General features: G+C 46.5%; 3 protein-coding genes across 3 annotated transcripts in view; 2 read left to right on the top strand and 1 right to left on the bottom strand.

The window, feature by feature from the left end:
* LOC103365707 (zinc finger and SCAN domain-containing protein 2-like) overlaps positions 1–1,309 on the bottom strand; it is a 3,952-nt gene extending 2,643 nt beyond the window's left edge. Inside the window, exons 1-2 of the mRNA XM_008293218.1 lie at positions 1,138–1,309; positions 273–659 (exon numbers count right to left, since the gene is read on the bottom strand). Of these exons, the coding sequence (XP_008291440.1) occupies positions 273–659; positions 1,138–1,309 (559 nt within the window). The remainder of the gene's footprint in view (positions 1–272; positions 660–1,137) is intronic.
* A 2,351-nt stretch (positions 1,310–3,660) lies between these two features.
* Positions 3,661–17,354, top strand: part of cyp7b1 (cytochrome P450, family 7, subfamily B, polypeptide 1) — a 25,535-nt gene continuing 11,841 nt past the window's right edge. The window contains exon 1 of the mRNA XM_008293189.1: positions 3,661–3,666. The gene's annotated coding sequence lies outside the window, so the exon portion shown is untranslated. The remainder of the gene's footprint in view (positions 3,667–17,354) is intronic.
* Positions 5,018–13,621, top strand: LOC103365692 (armadillo repeat-containing protein 1-like). The gene is made up of 7 exons (XM_008293188.1): positions 5,018–5,238; positions 6,181–6,374; positions 7,545–7,636; positions 8,383–8,572; positions 10,202–10,318; positions 10,978–11,052; positions 12,542–13,621. The coding sequence occupies exons 2-7, from the start codon at positions 6,213–6,215 to the stop codon at positions 12,731–12,733; spliced, it is 828 nt and encodes a 275-aa protein (XP_008291410.1). The 5' UTR covers positions 5,018–5,238; positions 6,181–6,212; the 3' UTR covers positions 12,734–13,621.

A 17,354-nucleotide genomic window follows, 5' to 3' on the forward strand; every position in this document is an offset into this window, starting at 1 on the left:
AGGTCTGCTGGTGGAAGCGCCGCCACACTTCAGAGGAGGAACAGCTGTTGTGGACAAACTGTCCATTTGCTGCAGACACACATCACACAGAGGAAGCTCCTCCCACCACACAAATCAGTCACCTGACTGCAGGAAAGCCTCCCCGGTGTCACAGAGGACATATCATGTTCAGTTTCCAAAGCGATCCTATCACAGTACAGACTGAGGTCACGGGTCGCTGTGATGAAGGTCCGACTGAGGCTGCCGTGTCAGATCCTTCTCGCTGTACATACCTGGTGTGTGTGACGGCATCTCAGGTTTCCAGACGACTTCCAGCAGTCTGCGCTGACGATCGAGCTCTTCCTCGTACCGAGCCATCGTTTTTTCAAAGATTCTGAACAGTTCTCCAGCTAATTGTTCACATTTGGACTTGCACTGTAAGAGCATGAAGGTGTACGTCTCCTGGTCCGGCTCCAGCTGCTGTCCATCCAGACCGATGCTCAGTTCCTCCTGCTCCTCTTTCATCAGAGGAAGCTGTGGGTCCTCCTGGTCCAGGACGGTGCAGAGGTCCTCCTGTTCCTCTTTAATGCGGGGAGGCCGAGGGTCCTCCTGGTCCAACCTGGACTTCCTGTCCTGGTTACACATCTGCTGCTCAGCGAGAACCTCCTCCTCTGCAAAGTCTGGAGGGAAAAGGACATAAGAAATAGTTTCCTAGTTCAATGGGAGTAAAACACACATCCATCCACGTTCTACCACTTCAGAGTCAGACTGCGCTGGCAGTGGGCCGAGACGTTTGTAATAAGACCTGATGTGTCCTGCAGCTCTCCTGTGGGACAGAACCTGTGAAGTACAACCGTCATGAATGAAATCAGCTCATTTTGATGCATCAACAACATTCCAGCTGTGAAGCTGCATTATCTGAGTCCAGCTGTTGTAGCCGTACAAACAGCTGGATGGCTTCTGGCTGAGCGCACAGAGCAGTGACATCCTGCAGAGACATGAGCAGAAGCAGTTTGTGGCAGAACAGGGCCCACCGTGAAGCCCACAGAGTCCACGGAGCCCCGACCCACGGCCTGCTGTCCCGTTAGCATGCTAGCCTGTCCGCTCTCTGCTAGCTGCATGTCCCGGTGCTCAGCTCCTCCTCCTGCGTGGACTCACCTGTAGTGTGGGAGCTTCTGGGTGGTTTCCAGCTGGTATCCAGCAGTCTGCGCTGACCATCCATCTCCTCCTCGTACTGGACGATGCTTTTCTCAAACTCTGTGAATATTTCTTCAGCAGCAGCAGTGAGTCGCTCGCTGATCAAACCTCTCAGATGCTGAACTGAGCTCATCGTTACTTCAACTGTTCAGATGTTCATCTGAGATACGACGACACACAGCAGCTAAACTCCTTCTTCTTCTTCTGTGGTGCTGCTGCTTCGTTCACTTCCTGGTTTCGTCTTCTTCTTCTTCTTCTTCTGTGGTGCACCATTACCTCCACCAGCTGGCTGTGAATCTCAACAATCAGGGAACGTTCCCACAACATTCAGTAGCATCACCGACACGTTCTTACGGAAGCCCTAAGAGGACATGTTTTTGTTTCTGTTTTATGTTTTACAAGCCATGAATAAATATGTCAGGAAAACAAACTCCGTTTTCTCGAAATGACGAGATAATTATTTCGAGAAAACGGAGTTTGTTTTCCTGACATATTCATTCATGATCTCGCAGGTTCGGTAAGTTAGAAAGATATTCACAGATGCGCGGTTCCCGTGTCAATAAGTAATTAAGGGAACATTGCTTTCAGAAAAACAACCCTTCTATCTGCAGACTGCAAGCTGCATTTGAAGCATCACGAGCCGCCCTTCGTCCGAGACTTGAGCTGCGTGCAGTGGGCTGTGGGCTGTGGGCTGTGGCTGGACGGAGCAGGGACCGTCCACAAAGTGCGATACGGAAGAGAGACAAAAACATCAATAGTGTAGCCAAGGAATAGTGTAGGGTCAAATAAATCAACCCATCCAGGCAGGTTATATGACCACAGTTATTGGGAAAATATGGTTTTATGTAATTTTTTTGGAATATTCTGTCATAAATTTTTTAATAACTTTGCTATTAAAGGTTGTAGTAGGACCAAAATCCCATCACATATAATTGAGCTCATTTTGTTTATACTACAACAATTACTTGGGGAAAACATGGTTTAATGTAATTTATACAAATATTTCTGTACATAAAATTTCAAAAAAGCCACTATTAAAGGTTGTAATATCCCTTTAATTACCTCACAGTGCTCATAAGCTATTCACATGGGCGCCTAATTGCCTTTTCAACCAATCAGAAGAATGGTGGGTGGGGTTTATATATATATATAATCGTACTCACTTGTATACAGGAAAAGAGGTTTTCTTTTCGAAGGAAATCCAAGAACAGTAGGTTTTGACAAACCAATCATCACCATCATCAAATGAATTTTTTGCTAAAAGAACTGAGAGGGGAGCATTTAGGTCAATTAAAAACCAAAAAACCAAACGTAACTTTACACAGAATAGGTACGAACATTAACAATGTGCATAAAGTCCAGCATGTTGCACACCATGCTGGTGTCTGGCAAATGGGTGGTTTACCACAAATTTGGGTTTGTCTGCTGTTGCTCTTGGCATCGTACACTAAATTTAAAAGGTCTGTTTGGCTCATTGATTGATTTCCTGTGTGAATGTGAGGAGCTGAAAGGACACCGGGCTTTGGGTTAACCCAAAGTCAGCATTTGTTTTGGGTGTTGTGTTGTTTGTGAGTTGTTTCCTCTGGTTTGTGTTCCCTCAAAGGTGGCAGGGAGAGCTTTGTTCCTGGGCCTCATGGAAACCATCAATCAGAATTATCTTAGTTCCATCTGACCACAGAACAGCACACATCCGCAACACTCACTCTTCACACTCCTACCATCAGGCAAACGCTACAGGAGTGTGAAGTCCAGGACCACAAGGCTGGCCAACAGCTTCTACCCACAGGCCCTCAGGCTTCTCAATGAATCGCTCACACAAACTGCACGCAACACACGCACACATTCATAACACTGAACCCTTCGTTGTTGCTTTTAATTGTTTATTGTTGTTCTTATTTGCTTGCTTTATTTATTTCAATGTGTCGTCTTTTTTTCGGGAGATTGAACAGAATAAGAATTTCATTGTGTGGTATAATGATCATTGTGCATGTGACAATAAAACTCTTGAATCTTGAATCTTTCCAGCAGAACTCTTTTCTTTGTCCACGTGATCAGCAGCAAACTTCTTGCTGTGTTCAGTCATAGTCTAATGTTCAGAGGCCACGATGAAAGTCTGATGAACACAACTTTCTATGTCAAGCTGCTGTTTGGATATTTTTGACCAAGCAGATTGTTTTTGTGGCAAAGGTTCGTGTGTTTCAATGATTCCATCCAAGAAAAGTTTTAGGAATCACTGGAAACTCAAAGCTGCCACGACAAGCACTACATTGTTGATTGTTGTTAATATATCAACCTTATTGGCCTTCTGTCTGATCACTGACGTGGCTTTGAGAATGCCTGAGCATTTCCTGTGTAACATTAACATAGAACAGGTTTGTTTTTGCCACAGCTGGGCCTGGAACATGGAAACCAGGGCAGCTTGACTTTTTGTCATGAGTCCAACTCATGGGTAGTGATGTGTAACGGACAGACTTGAGAGTTTCTGGGGAGGTATAAGTGATGTTTCCTCTGAATGGAAGGAATCAAAGCTGGTGAAGAAGGCCGGCTCCGTCCTGGGCTGCAGTCTGGATCCTGTGGAGGTGGTGGGTGACAGGAGGATGATGACAAAGCTGTCATCACACATGGACAATACCTCCCACCCTCTGCATGGGACTGTTAAAGCCCTGGAAGGTTCCATCAGCGCCAGGCTTCTTCATCCACACTGTTCTAGAGAGAGGTACTGCAGGTCCTTCCTCCCCTCTGCTGTGAGACTCTACAACCAGCTGTGCTCCCAGTAGACCCACAACGTGCAATATCTCCTTTTCTTTTATGTACAATTGACTGAACCATTCATATCTAGACATAATATATTTATATTACACTGGTTATTTGCACAATTTATTTACATGTGTATATATTTGCATTTTCACTGTTTATTGTTATTATTATTATTTATTTTCTGCAGATTATATATATATAAATATATACATATATATTCTATATATATATATATATCCTCATTTTTTATATTCTATGCTTCCACTATTCTTTTTTATGTATATTTTTATGCTTGTTATTTCTCTGTGTGTAAAGCTGCTGACAACAAAAGGCTGATCTTATCTTAGTCCAAAGTGTTGTAGCTCCTCCATATTTTCAGCTTTGACTCGACTTGTGTTTTGTTTTAAATCAAGTCCAGCATGCTGTAAAGATCTCATCTGCTGCTGTGGACGCTTCACCACAACAATCAAAGAAGAGAAACGCTGACAGTCAGAGGCTGATGGATCTGACCAGCTGAGGAAACGTGAGCAGTCCTTCACCATTAGTGGGGCAGCTGAAAAACCACAAGTGAAGCATCAATCAGCCAGAACTCACTTTAAAACAAAGAAACAAGCGTTTTCATTCCCCTTCTGCAGCTCTGGCAATTCAGACATTTGTGACCCTCAGACTGGAGACAGGATCCACCGGGACCAACACACCAACATGCACCAGGTGAGCTGCAGAACTCTGGAGGAACAGCATCATCCTTCAGGTCTGTCTGGACGCTGAGAAGTTCTCAGGAGATGTGTGTGTGTGTGTGTGTGTGTGTGTGTGTGTGTGTGTGTGTGTGTGTGTGTGCGTGCGCGCGTGTGTGCGTGTTTGTGTGTGTGTGCGCGCGTGTGTGCGCGCGTGTGTGTGTGTGCGTGTTTGTGTCAGCTGTTGGGAGATGAACCAATCATCAGCTGAGACACTCAAACTGATCCTGCATCAGTTTTTCGACGCCCACAGGGCGTTGGACCTTTAACTCATTGAACAACGCACCTCATTGGTCTGTAGAATCACATGGCCAGCAGGCAGCCAATCACAGACTGCGGTCTTGATACGTGGCCGCGCTGGCTGCTTTTCAGCAGGAAGAGACGCCGCTTCGTGTTCCGCGGTTTATTCCAGTAATTTTTGAACAAAACTAAACCGCCTCCGTCTCCAGGTGCTGTTGCCGATCACCGGAGCTTCATGTCCGCTGCGGACGCGGCGTGAGACCGAGGAGAGGAGCAGAGGCTAACCGGAAGCTAACGTTAGCCCGCCGCTCGGTGCCGGTGACCGTCAGAGGTGAGCGCCGTTAGCATTCCTTAGTTCCGAGACTCACACAGCTGTTCTGACCCGAACCGCACCGCCCAAGAGCCGGCCTGACGGCTGACAGCGCCCGCTGCCGTCAGAGCAGGTTCTGGAGGCCGTGAGGCCGCACCGGTCCGCTGACTGACCGTCTTCCCGTTCAGTAGAGGATACCGCAGAGCATTAGCGGTACCGGTGTGGATGTTCTGGGCCGGCCGGCTGATGTGACGGTCCTGATGTTTCACTTGTGCAAATGTTGGCGCTGAGCTTCCGGATGCTGCTGGAGACAACAGGTGGCTCTGAGCGGTTCGGCAGACAGCCTGACTGGGTCCACTAGGGTGGAAAGTACTGTACATTAAAACACAGACGTTTGGTGCAGATGACAAACAAACCGTTTGGAGGACATTACTGCAGATCTTACAGATGTTAGTGTTTCTCAGTCAGACTTCTAACATATAAACACTACATACTTCATTACTGTAGTTCTTTTTGACGTTTCCAAACTGAAAAGAAAGAAAACTGGTTCTGGGACGTTTCCAGTGTCTGCTCCAGAACCACCGCAGGGCTCCAGACGAGCTCCTCTGCTGGCTCTTCCTGGGCTGGTGGTCCACTCCCTTATAGTGCTCTCAGACTGATGAGCAGTAGTGGTCAGTACCGTCTGTAGAACTCAGGTGTGTTGCGTTTTAAATGTCCACGCGCAGCTCATCGTGTTTATCGTCAGGATGGTTAATGCTGTCAAACGCTGAACTATCAAGATTGACTGTGAGGCTGCCTTTTCTGCTTCACTGACCCAGTGGAGATCTCTGCCTGCCCCTGAACACATCACCAGGTGTCGGACCCGCCCTCCTCTCCTCACTGGTTTGTAACACAGTCGGCTGTCTGGAGCCCGTCACTGAAACCAGCCGCTCTGATCCCAGTCTGCTTCTGCTGCCTCCTCAGCTGGTTGTTGCATGGGTCAGTGACCGTCAGCCATGAGCGCCGAGCCGGACGCCCTCGCCGTGGTCAACCAGCTGAGGGACCTGGCTGCAGACCCCATGAACCGCAGGGCCATCGTCCAGGACCAGGGCTGCCTGCCGGGACTCATCCTGTTCCTGGACCACCCCAACCCTCAGGTGGTCTACTCTGCCCTGCTGGTGAGTTCCTGTCATTCATTCATTGCTGCTTAAAGACTCACACGTTCACATGTTTGAACCCCAGAAAGTAAAGTGGAGCAGCAGTGATGTGACGTTTGGTTCCACATAAAATCAACCAAATCTGAACAAAGCTCCTCCAGAACCTCCTCAGAACATCTGGTTCTGTATCTGCAGAACCTTTATCTACTGACCAAAGTTCTACCTTCAGACTGTGAATGTTCCAGAGGTTCAGGTCCTTGAAGTCCACAGAGGAGGGTCCAGATTGATCACTTTAATGGACTTTTTCCATCATTTCTGAGCCGCAGAACTTCATCAGTACAGCAGATAGACACATGACATTTAGGAGGAAGAACACATCTGGGTTCTGCTAGAACCTGACACCAGATCAGTTCTACATCCATCCAGGTGTCTCAGTCTGGACACTGGACCTGGTTCTGTTCATGTCCTCTGTCAGCAGCTGGTAGCATCAGTATTATGGGATGGATCATAGTGGTACCAGTTTAATGTCTATGACATGGAGTCACAGAAACAATCAGTGGTACCCTGGATGTGGTTCTGGTTCTGATCAGTCACCAGAGGAAACTTTACAAAGTGCATTCTGGGTAAACTTTCCAGGCTCATGTCAGCATGTGTGATGGTGGTTGGTCAGAACCAGTTCTAGACGATGGAAGGACCGTTTACTTCCAGAACCTGCCAGGAAGCAGTGTCAGAACATTTAGCTTTGATTGGGTCCAGCCTTACTCACAGTGTCTGCTTCCATTTGATGATTTATTAAAACGCATGAATGAATTAGTCATAATGTGGAACCTCTCAGAGCCTTTATACTGGGTTTGAACTGTCATTTCAGTTTCAGTGGTTCTCTGCTCAGAGTAAAGAACGACGACAAGAACCTGCAGATTAGCATCTACTCAGAAGTGCAAAAGAAGCAGTCAAGTTCATTATGTACAGAATATGCATGTAGAAGATCAGAAAAGTCGAGGAAAACGTGTTCTGTTTTCTATTTCTGACTAAAAATATGTTCTTCTTCTTCTTACAGTGTCTCTAAATGGATTATTTTTAAAAAATCCTCAACAGGGCATCATTTCAGTTCAGGTCCTGTTTGCCTGCTTGTGTTAAATGAGCAGATATTTAAATGGAGCATGTCTGAGGTTCTGTTGGGTCCTTGTTCAGGCCATCCGGTACCTGGCAGAATGCCGAGCCAACCGGGAGAAGCTGAAGGGGGAGCTGGGGATGATGCTGAGCCTCCAGAACGTCGTGCAGAAGTGAGTCCCTCGTACCTGCACAGGTGTCTGAGCCTTGGTTCATCCTCTATTCTGGTTTTTGCTTCACATGTTCATAATGAATGTAGATATCGCAGAATAAACTGTCTGCTTGATCTAATAACAGGTTTGGTTCAAAAAGAAGCAGCAGTTTGTGGGTGTTTTTACCTCCTCGCTCGTTTTTTCCTCACTGGTTGATTTTTTTTTCTGTCGTATAAAGTCCACCATCAGTAGAAAGATGTTCCACCATCAGTAGAAAGATGTTCCACCATCAGCTGAATGTATCTCCACCAACTGGCTCCTCTGGTCTCTGGTTCTGATCCGTGCTGCATCCACTCATTGATCCAGTAGGATGGATTCTCCTTCAGTCTCTCTGAGGAAACTCTGGCTGCAGCTCACCTGAAGCTCTCTGAATGGTTCCTGTTGGTCTCAGCTGGGTCAGTGGTGGAGGATCAGAACCAGGAGGAGGAAGGTTCTAGTTCTACAGGATCAGAACCAGGAGGAGGAAGGTTCTGGTTCTGGTTCTACAGGATCTGATTAGTGCAAACAGCGTATTTTTAGCATTTTAGAAAAAGCCAAAGAATGAATGAATGTTAGTGAATTATCAGTGTTTTGAGTTTAGGTTTGTTCTGGTCTCCAGAGAAAGCACACATCACACATGATGCGTTTCAGCGTCGTAGCGGCTGCACTCGACTCGATATCTCCTCTTCAGGAGTCTAAATCTGAAAAATAATCTCCGGTTCCGTCAGGTCGACCACTCCCGGAGAGACGAAGCTGCTGGCGTCAGAGATCTACGAACTCCTGCAGGCGTCCAGCGGCGCCGAGTTGGAGTCGGCCGAGGAGGCCGTCAGCGGCCGCCGTAAGGCCCAGTTCTTCCTGGGCTCCAGCAACAAGAGGGCCAAGACCGTCATCCTCCACATCGACGGGCTCGACGACCCGGTGAGCACCGTGGCCGGACCGCATTCAGTCATTCAGTCACTCACTCAGTCATTCACCTCACGATCCAGCTGTTAATGTGAGCATGTCGGCTTCATGTCTAAATGTCCATTCGATGTAAAAGTCGGTAGTGAAAGCAGCTAACGTCCTGATTACTGCAGATGTTTGTGGTTCTGTTCAGTTCTTACAGGTTGAGTCTCTGCAGAGAGACGAGTCTGTCACTTAGAGCAGAGAGATGGAGTTAATCTGACTTCAGACACATGTTGCGCTGCTGCAGGTAGCGTTAGCAGCAAGCTAAGCGGCACAGCTAGTCTCTCAGTGGCAACAGTGAGACTGAGCAGCTGTGGGTTTCATTACGACCTCACCTTTAAACAGCTAATTCAGTCGTGCTCATCTGTCCCTGTCTGTAAACAATCCCTGTCAGTGATTGGCTGTTATTCATGATGAGTAACCAATCAGACAGCGCTGAGGGCGGGTCCCAGACCAGGAGGAGGAGCATTGGAGCCACAGGAGAACATTTTATTTAATAAACGGTCAATAAAAATAACCACACTAGTAACAAAATGTAGATAATTGGTTTATCCCTGCTCATTAAATGTACCTTTCATCTCCAGTCTGAACTGCCTGCATTCACACTGACACACAAGTAAACACACGCCTGGAGCTGTGTCAAGACATTTGAATAATATTATCACACTTCAGCTCCAATATTGATCCAAAATCATTACAAAGAGCAGAAAACACATCTCTTTTCTTCACTTTGGTCACACTGTCACGTCTGTTAAAGTGAAATGTTCATAAAAATCAAACGTGACTGAAGGCAGAGTTTGTATCAGGTCAGATACGTTCAGGAGTTTTTCCTCTGAGTTTGTTAAACAGGATCCAATGAGAGCAGCTGCACATTTATACACAGCAGCAGGGACGTTGTCCTGGTCCATTTGTGATGTTTTGTGATCATTTTGGGACTCTTTGTAGTCGTTTTTGCTTGTTGTGAATATAAGGTCTTGTTGGGCACATCTTTCCTGGTCAAATTGTGTCTCTGTGGTCATTTTGTGTCTGTTTGGGGTTGTTTTGTGTCCCTTTTTCATCTGTTTTTGTGGTCATTTCCTGTCTTTCCAGTCGTTTTGTGACTCCTCATCATAATTTTGTGTCTTTGTGATCATTTTCTTTCTCTTCAATGTCATTATTCTTTCTTGTGGTCATGTTATGTCAATTTGTGGCAATTGTATGTCTTGCTCTGTGTCTTTGTCTTCAATTTTGAAGTTTTGTGTTTGCGTTATGTCTCTATGTGGTGGATGTGTGGGTCTTTGTGGTTATTTTGTGTGACTCTGTAGTCCTGTGTGTGTCTTTGTGGTCATTCTCTCACTTCTTTGTGGTTGTGTTTGCTGGATATAATAATTGTGTCTTTTTGTGATCATGATGTGTCTTTGCAGTTGTTTTGTGTCTTTATTTGTTGCAATTTTGTCTTTTTGTTGTCATTGTTCTGTTGTTGTGATTATTTTCTGTCACTTTGTGGCCGTCCTGTTTGTTTGTGGATGTTTTGTGAGACTTTAACATTCTGATGACGCAGCAGTTTTCTGCTGGTGCTGCTGGAATCCGACAGACGCTGAACTGACCACTGTGATCTTTCAGAGTCGGAGGAGTCTGTGTGAGGAGGCTCTGCTGAAGATCCGAGGGGTCATCAGCTTCACCTTCCAGATGGCCGTCAAGAGATGCATCGTCCGGATCCGCTCAGACCTGAAGGCCGAGGTGAGGTTCTGTTGGATCAGAGGTTCAGTCTGCACTGGGCGGACCGAGCAGGGCAGCTGGGTTTCACAGATAAGCATGATGGGGTTCTGAAGGAATCCTTTATCTCTCAGACTTTATGGAGGATACAGTGTGTTCTCGGGCAAGTCAGGTCTCCAGATTAAACTGGTAAATCTGTCAGGTTCAGGGAAAACCCAGAATATCACCGAAATTACTCACCCCAGTGTCTGTAGCTGTGACAGCCTGAGTTAGTGATGACTCTGAGCTGTTTCAGTTCCCACATACAGGAGCTATAGTCCCCCTATACAGGAGCTGTAGTCCCCACATGCAGGGGCTATATTTACGAAAATGTTCAAAATTATTCATACCCTTGAAATTATTACATTTTGAAATGAAAAGTACTTTATTTGTCCCAGAAGGGAAATTCAATTTTGAGAAAATGCAGCTTTTCCACATGACCAGATTAAAGAGCTATTTAAAAGTTTAAAAGCTCATTTTGTCCTAAACTTTACTGATTCCATGGATAAATGAAACAGCAGAGAAGAAGCCTGTCGGTCAGAAACAACCTCACTGTCACGATGAGCTGTACATTTGTGCCCCTTCTATGCTCCTGATGGAGGCTGATCTGTTTTTACAGACTCTTGTTGTTGTTGTGTGTTTAGGCTCTGGCCTCTGCGATCGCCTCCACTCAGGTGATGAAGGCTCAGCAGGTGGTGAAGGCGGAGGACGGAGACGAGGTCAGTTTGTTCACAGCTCCGATGCCAAGTTACTCAACACTGATACCAGGAGACACAGAATGAACACAAACAGATGCTGACCACTGCAGAGATCAAACCACCTCTGGTGAGCTGCCAGATGCAGAACGGCTGCAGAGAGACAGAAACAAAGAGCTGAATGAACACAGGCGCCGATAAAATCATCTGTAGACTGATCGACATGAAACAGCTCCAGAGACGCAAACAGCCACAGTGACACACGAACCGTCAATAAAGTGTTTGTGAAGTTCACAAGCAGCAGGTCTGGACACTTGTGTCGATCCTGTTCTATCCTTACAGTATTACTACTTGTCCATATTTCTCAGTTTGCTGTGGTTTTGCATCTGCTTCTGCTCATTTGGTGTCTCTTGCATTTGCTTCTGTGTCTCTGCTTTGTTTATGTCTCTCTCTTTCAGTGTGTCTTGGTCTCTGCTTTGTGCTGGTGGGTGTTTGTGTGCAGTGATGTTGTGCGTCTGTTGCTTTTGCGTCTCCTTCGGTCAGTTATATTGGCTGCCTTAGCGACCCAACAGACCATGGAGCACAGCAGAGCTACAGCTGTTTGCTCTGAACTCTCCATCTGATTGACGGATTTGAAACCAACAAAGGACGGCTTGTTTGCTGCAGATGGAGAAAGTGGGCTCAAGTGAAAAGAACCAAAATACGGTTACCAACGCAGCAGGAGACAAAATGTTCAGTTAAACAATGTAAGGTCTCCATTGGAGACATTTTAAACTGTGTAAACTTTGTAAACAGCAGCTCAGCATCCAACATGGCAGATTTTACATATTGCATCCAGTCGTCCTTCAGCGTGTCCAACTTGTGATCATGTTTGGATAAGGAATGCAAACTTTCAACAGTCTTCATTAAATGATGATCAGCTACTTTTCTCTGGCAAAACAAAGATGTACTGTTTTGCCTGGAATTAACCTTTAAAACTGTAAATATGTGGACAGAAAGTAGTACACTCTCTGACCAAAAGTATGTGGACAGATGAAAGTTTGTGATTATTGTGATTAATATAGACTTGACTCCAATGTGTCCACATACTTTTGTCACTTCTTCTTCTGTAAAGTGTTTCGTTGGAGTAAATACTTTCTATGTCCAAAAGTATGTGGACATGTACATGTTGCTTGTATTGCAGTATGGCGGTAGGTGTCCACATACTTTTGGCCACAGACGATGTAAACAGATACTTTAACACATACAGAAATGTGCTGATTTCTCTGGAACAAATACACCATTTGGCCAAAAGTATGTGGACAGCTGGATGACGCAGCTTGTGAGCTTGACGTGCTGTTGGCTCTGAATACTTCCACAGACTTTTGGCCATATTTTAGTGGAGCAAACCGTCATCATTGGGTCGGACAGGTGGAGTCGTCCCGCTCCGGTCCTGAACCTACAGAGTACAGTTTAGGGTCCAACAGAACCACGTCTGCTCTAACAGCCGGTGTCTCCCTGTCGGTGTCTCCAGGTGTTGATCCCGTTCTCAGAGGACGGCTCGGTGGAGGTGGAGCAGAACGTGGACCTGCCGGACTACCTGCCTGAAGACGAGAGTCCATCTCAGGAGCCCGACAAGGCGGTGAGCCGAGTGGGATCTGGCCAGGACGGGGCCAGCTGGCTTGGCGCTGCCGCCAACTTCCTGTCGCGCTCCTTCTACTGGTGACCCTGCAGAGGGCGCCGCCCCCTCGCCCTCTGTCAAACCCCCCACCTCCTCTCAAGACCAAAACCTTCCAGCTGCCAAATGCCACCGCCGGAGAGGCTGTGAACCAGAACCAGAAATCTCTGGGACGAAGCGGTCCGCTCCTTGGTTTCCATGGCGACGCCGTAAACAGTGTGACAAACCAGATTGTCTTAACGGGACGGAGGCGTCCTGCTGCAACATGAACAAACACCACCGAGTTACATACAGAGACCGGAACCAGGACCGTTGACCTGCTCAGTATTTATTGGACCAAACTGGGATCCACGAACCTCCTGCTGGGAAACATTTTCTTAAGAGTCCACGGGTCTGGTGTCCGGGACCCACAGCGACGCTCCGCACAACATTTATTTATTTTAATGATCAGCAAAGCGTCTTTCCTGTGAGGCCGTTTTAAGGTTCAGAAGACTGAGGATTAAAGGGTCCATCAGGACACAGTTCAGCTGTCGGTGAGGCCGGTGCAAACAACCAGGCTGGTGCTGATCCAGAGGGTTCCTGTCAGTGTCTTTCTATGGATGGATCCATGTTCCACCACCTGTTGAGGCTCTAACATCAGCAGAACCTGGTGTGGTGAAGTTGGACCAGACCAGGTTCTGGATTTGCAGAGCTACAGGATGCTTCAGGTTTAGTTTCTCAGCAGATGAGGGGTATTTAGCCTTAGAGACAGTTTCCATAGAAACCTGGCTGGTGGACTTCTGGAGGTGCTGAACCTTTAAAAGGGCTCCACAGGTGAGACGTTTAAAAAACAAATGACACCAGAGGATTTCCCAGTTGTGAAAAAATATGAGATTCTCAGAATTCTGCCAAAATGTTTTTAGAACTCAGTTAAATGAAGACCGAACAAAATCTGGACCAACACGTTTATGAATTCTTTTACTTTTTACCTACTGAACACGCCCGGCAGACGCTAGCCCTCATCACTCACAGCCTCCAGAACCTCCTCAGAACACCTGGTTCTGATTCTGCAGCACCTTTATCTACTGACCAGAGTTCTACCTTCAGACTGTGAATGTTCCAGAGGTCCAGGTCCTTCAAGTCCACAGAGGAGGGTCCAGATTGATCACTTTAATGGACTTTTTCCATCATTTCTGAGCCTCAGAACTTCATCAGTACAGCAGATAGACACATGACATTTAGGAGGAAGAACACATCTGGGTTCTGCTAGAACCTGACACCAGATCAGTTCTACATCCATCCAGGTGTCTCAGTCTGAACACTGGACCTGGTTCTGTTCATGTCCTGTCAGCAGCTGGTAGCATCAGTATTATGGGATGGATCATAGCGGTACCAGTTTAATGTCTATGACATGGAGTCACAGAAACAATCAGTGGTACCCTGGATGTGGTTCTGGTTCTGATCAGTCACCAGAGGAAACTTTACAAAGTGCATTCTGGGTAAACGTTCCAGGCTCATGTCAGCGTGTGTGATGGTGGCTGGTCAGAACCAGTTCTAGGCGCTATGCAGGTTAAAGAACAGTGAAGTTACTGTAGCTACAGAATCAGCGGTTCTGAGGAGGCTCGGTAGGTTTGGGTGGTTTTAACGTATTAGCTGGTGACTGTTTCATCAGTGGACACAAAGAAAACCTCATGGACAAGGTTTCAGGAGTCCTTCTCCGTGTGTTTCACATGTTTGAGGTTTCACAACCAGGTTTGTGTCAGAACGCAGCTCAGACGGCTGCAGAGGTCCAGACGGCCACCACATGAGCACCATCCTGAGTTTTACTGTTTTAACAGTGAACCTGAAGCCTGCAGAAGCTCACAGCGTTGACTCCTCTCGGCTTTCCTACAGTTTCAGCCGGTCGACGTCACGTTTACACCAACAGCTCCCAGCGAATGCCTTCAAACCCCACTTCTGTTGTCTGGACCAGGCGCTGAACTCACGTCCGGTTCCATGGAGCGATGTTACCGGATTTTCCACTTTTGGAGAACAGCTGCAGTTTGTGACTTTATTTTATGTTTTGCACAGTTAAATCTGCGGTTGATGGTTTTAGTGGAGGAGGACCGCTGGACGGCGCTGAGGGTCGCAGCTTCATACATTCAGACTTTATCTGAGCAAAGAGTCCAAAACCCCAAAACTAGCTTTGTAGGAGCTGCGATCCAAAAGTTCAGACACTGCGCCTTTAAAAAAACAAAACCTGTCTTTCTTCATTCCCTGAAAGGATGCTGCTGAGCTCACTGAGCAGCCAATCAGAAAAATGAACTGCAGCAGCGTTTCCTTGGAGACCATACGACCTTTAATGACCTTGTACAGATGTTCTTCTCGTTCTGTGTGTAGCTCCGGCCCACGGTCGGCGCTGTCCAATCACAGGATGCGTGGACCGAAGACAAGACGACGGCTCCGACATGCAGAGCGTCTGTTGGTCTGATCACCTGCATAGCGCCTCCGCTGGTGCAAAACAGTAACTCAGAGTCCTGTTCTGCTCACGTGTCATTTATATAGAACTGAGCCAGAGTTCCAGGAAACAAAGTCCGGATGAAAAAGTCTGAATTCTCAGTTTAAAATTAGGATTCTGGGAACGTGGACAGAATTCAGAGGGAGGAAGTAAGAATTCCAACTTTACAGAAGTTTGAAATTAATGCCAGAATTTAGAGAAAACAAGTTTAAATTCTGAGTTTAGAGGAGGAGAAAAAAGAAATCAGAAAAAAGTCAAATTCTGGCTCAAAAGACAGAAGGTTCAGATGAAGGTCAGAATGGAAGAGAAGTCAGAACCGGAGCTGTGACAGGCTCAGGTTCTGGGTTTACAGACCCGGTGGGTGCGTGTGCTTTCACACTCTGTCTGTTACGTATTTAAAGGCGTCTTCGTGGTTTTCCAGACGATCACATTTACTGGTCACCTGCATGCGCTCACTTCTCCGTGTTCAGCTTCTACCTCTCAGGTTCTGCTCCGGTTTGAGGACACACATGGATCAGAAGCAGCAGTTTTTCCTGAATGATGATGTTTGTGCTGGTTTTTCCTCCGTCAGCGCTGCTCTGTGACCTGTTGACCGGCGACTCCTTCAAGTTTGAATAAAAACTGTCTCTCACAGCAGCACTGTGGCCTTTTGTACCATCTGGAGTCTGTCTGAACCTTTCCTTCATGTTCTACAGATTTTTTTCTGCATTTTTGAAACACACACAATAATCAATGAAATGACAAAAATGCAGTAAATTGGTGACTCTAATGTGAAAACGTAAAATAAGATCTACAAAGTGTTAGATTTTCATGTTGAGTTTTGTTTCTCGTGATGCTTAATATGATCTAAAATGAAATGATTTAATGATGCTGGTTTTACTGTTTCATTCACGTCATCGTTCAGACCAACAGGACCTGCTGTGAAACCTGTTCAATATTAAAAAGGCCAGAAAACGACGTGAGTTCATGTCAAATTGAAGCTAGTTTTACCAAATTATTTTGTTTTATTTTACAGAATATTTATTTGTTTTTCAAATACAGGAATGTTGTGAATTTACATGTTAAATGTAAAATATGAAAAAATACCAATTTGTCAGTAAAGTTATGTATAAAAACTCACATTTGATGTGATTTAAACAGTTTATTATGTTATTATTATAAACGCAGGCCTGCAGGTGGCGCTGTGGTTAGCACCGTGGCCTCACAGCTAGAAGGTCACCGGTTGGCGTCCCGGTGAGGACACCCGGGATCTTCCTGCGTGGAGTCTCCATGTTCTCCCCGTGCAGCGTGGGTTCTCTCCGGGTTCTCCGGCTTCCTCCCACAGTCCAGAAACATGCTGAGGTTAATTGGTGATTGTAAATTGTCCGTAGGTGTGAATGTGAGTGTGCTTGGTTGTCTGTCTCTAAGTGTAGCCCTGTGATAGACTGGTTACCTGTCCAGGTGAACCTGCCTTCACCCTGAGTCAGCTGGGATAGACTCCGCCCCCATGAGCCTGGTGAGGATGAAAGTGTAGAGATGATGGATGGACATTAAATACTCCCTTAATAACTGTTGTGTTATTTTTTTAGAGGTGAACCAGTTTAGTAGGTGGACGTTGAAGATCTGCCAAATATACCAAAAAGCCTCAGAAGTGGACTTTATGTGGACTTGAGGCTAGAAGCTGTCGTTTCCAGAGTCTCGGGCTGCTGGAAAGTGTGTGAAGTGTTTTGGTGTGAGGCTGATGAAGCTCAGCAGCAGGCTCTGTCTTCAGTGCTGCTGAATGAAGTGCTGTGACTCTGCTGCCTGAGGCTTTTGTTGAGGGCTGAAAGCAGAGCCGGCGGTTTTATTTCACAATGAAGGCGAGTTGAGCTGCAGAGAAAAGCTGCTGACGCCTGAATGCAGCTCGTCTTGCAGAGGTTACTGCAGTTCACTGAGCAGCAGGGAGGCTGGGACAGGAACCCTCCTCAGGTGTTCCCAGACAGCTGCTGCAGGTGGACCACGGTCACCGTAACGAGGCGCCTGGAGCAGGAGGAACAAGACTCATGGCAATAAAATTTAAAAGGTGAAACAAATGACTCGTCAGTGTTCTCCTCTTCAAAGTGACTCTGACCGAACTGAGCTGCAGCCCGTGGAGGTAGAAGTCCCACGGTCAGTAAATGCATCACCTGAGGTCTGTGAATGCATCACCTGAGGTCAGTGAATGCATCACCTGAG

This window comes from Stegastes partitus, unplaced genomic scaffold (assembly GCF_000690725.1).
Source record: "Stegastes partitus isolate 25-593 unplaced genomic scaffold, Stegastes_partitus-1.0.2 Scaffold865, whole genome shotgun sequence".
In the NCBI taxonomy this organism is placed as follows: domain Eukaryota; kingdom Metazoa; phylum Chordata; class Actinopteri; family Pomacentridae; genus Stegastes; species Stegastes partitus.